The sequence below is a fragment of the Pygoscelis adeliae genome, unplaced genomic scaffold (assembly GCF_000699105.1).
Source record: "Pygoscelis adeliae isolate BGI_AS28 unplaced genomic scaffold, ASM69910v1 Scaffold399, whole genome shotgun sequence".
NCBI lineage: Eukaryota > Metazoa > Chordata > Aves > Sphenisciformes > Spheniscidae > Pygoscelis > Pygoscelis adeliae.
Window position 1 is genome coordinate 1796017 of NW_008825609.1, and position 1371 is coordinate 1797387.

The 1371-nt window shown below is 56.0% G+C and overlaps 1 protein-coding gene across 1 annotated transcript in view; it reads left to right on the plus strand.

Annotated features, from left to right (window-relative positions):
• The window catches only part of CBY1 (chibby homolog 1 (Drosophila)), a 9767-nt gene that overhangs the window by 7858 nt on the left and 538 nt on the right, over positions 1 to 1371 (plus strand). Inside the window, exons 4-5 of the mRNA XM_009332675.1 lie at positions 453 to 558; positions 643 to 758. Of these exons, the coding sequence (XP_009330950.1) occupies positions 453 to 558; positions 643 to 758 (222 nt within the window). The remainder of the gene's footprint in view (positions 1 to 452; positions 559 to 642; positions 759 to 1371) is intronic.

Sequence of the window (1371 nt, forward strand, 5' to 3'; positions counted from 1 at the left end):
AATGCTTGTTCGGTGGCAAGGGGTGGGTGGCTCCTGCTGTGAGCGCCGTAACCCTTTACAAGAGCTCCCAGCCGTGCCTCTTTTCCTCCTGCGGTGCGGCGCCGTTTCTGATCACCGGTGACCAGGAACGAAGGTAGAAATGGAATAGCTGAGGGTAGGATCATCATCACCCCACCCGCTGCCCGGAACTGTTTCACCTAAAGCTTCTCACCGATGGCCTCTAAGCCCAGGGAGATGAGTCTGTGTTTGGGCGGGAGAAAGTGCAGGCGCAGCGGTGAGAGGAGCCGGTCCTCTACTGCAGCACTACGTGACTAAAAGTAGGGTTTCAGGCTCCGGGGCCAGTCACCAGTCGGACCGGCAGCGTCCATTGGAATGCCAGCCGCTAGGGAACGGGAGAACAGAGGCTGGCCTTGGATTTCTGTAAGACGCTGAGCGTGGTCTTCTCCCTGCAGCTGGATAGATCGACCCGCGAGATTGAGCTGGGCCTGGAGTACGGCATCCCCACCATGAACCTCGCTGGACAGAGCCTCAAGTTTGAAAATGGCCAGTGGGTGGCAGGTAGGGTGCAGCTGAGCTTGCTTCCGTCCGAAGCAGCCACGGTTGGCTGACAGTCCGTATTGTGACCTCTTTCTTTCCTTCCAGAATCAGGAAGCTTCACGGGGGATCGCAGGGAAATGCAGCGCTTGCGCAAACGAAACCAGCAGCTAGAGGAAGAAAACAACCTCCTTCGGCTGAAAGTGGACATTCTGCTGGACATGGTGAGTCCTTGCCAAACTGTCACCTGCCCGTAGCAGCGGAAACGCCTGGGCGAAGGGTGTTGGGACCGCCAAAGGAGGCCGTTCTCGCCGTGCCCCGCTCTTTCTGCTTTTACCCCGCTACGCAAGACAACTTCTAACGGCACCGTGACCGTGGGAGTAAAGTCTGATCTCCTCTGCGAGAAGAGGGGAAGGTTCCCCCCGCAGCAGAGCTTGACTTCCGTCAACACTGTGACTGATTAGAGAGGAGCCCCTGCGAGTGCCGTGTCTCCTCCTTCCCTTTCTGCATGGAGCACGCCATTTTCTTGCCCCTCTGGCCTCTTCCCTAGCTGTGAAACCGAGTTACAGCCACCCTCTCCGGTCACAGAGGATTAAAGCTTCCGTCTGCTGTGAGAAGTGGCGTGACGTCTATCCTATGTGTAAACCTATGGGTGGAAGAATTCCCAAGCCCTAAATAAACCGAAACTCAACCTTACCCGGAGATCACAGCTCTCGTGCTTAAAATCGGGAGACGTTTTCAGTGACGTAGAATACATGTGCGTTCTCAGTCCATTAAGTGATTTAGCCTTCGCGTCAGTCCAAACAAACGCACGCTCCCCTCATCGTTTTCCTTCCT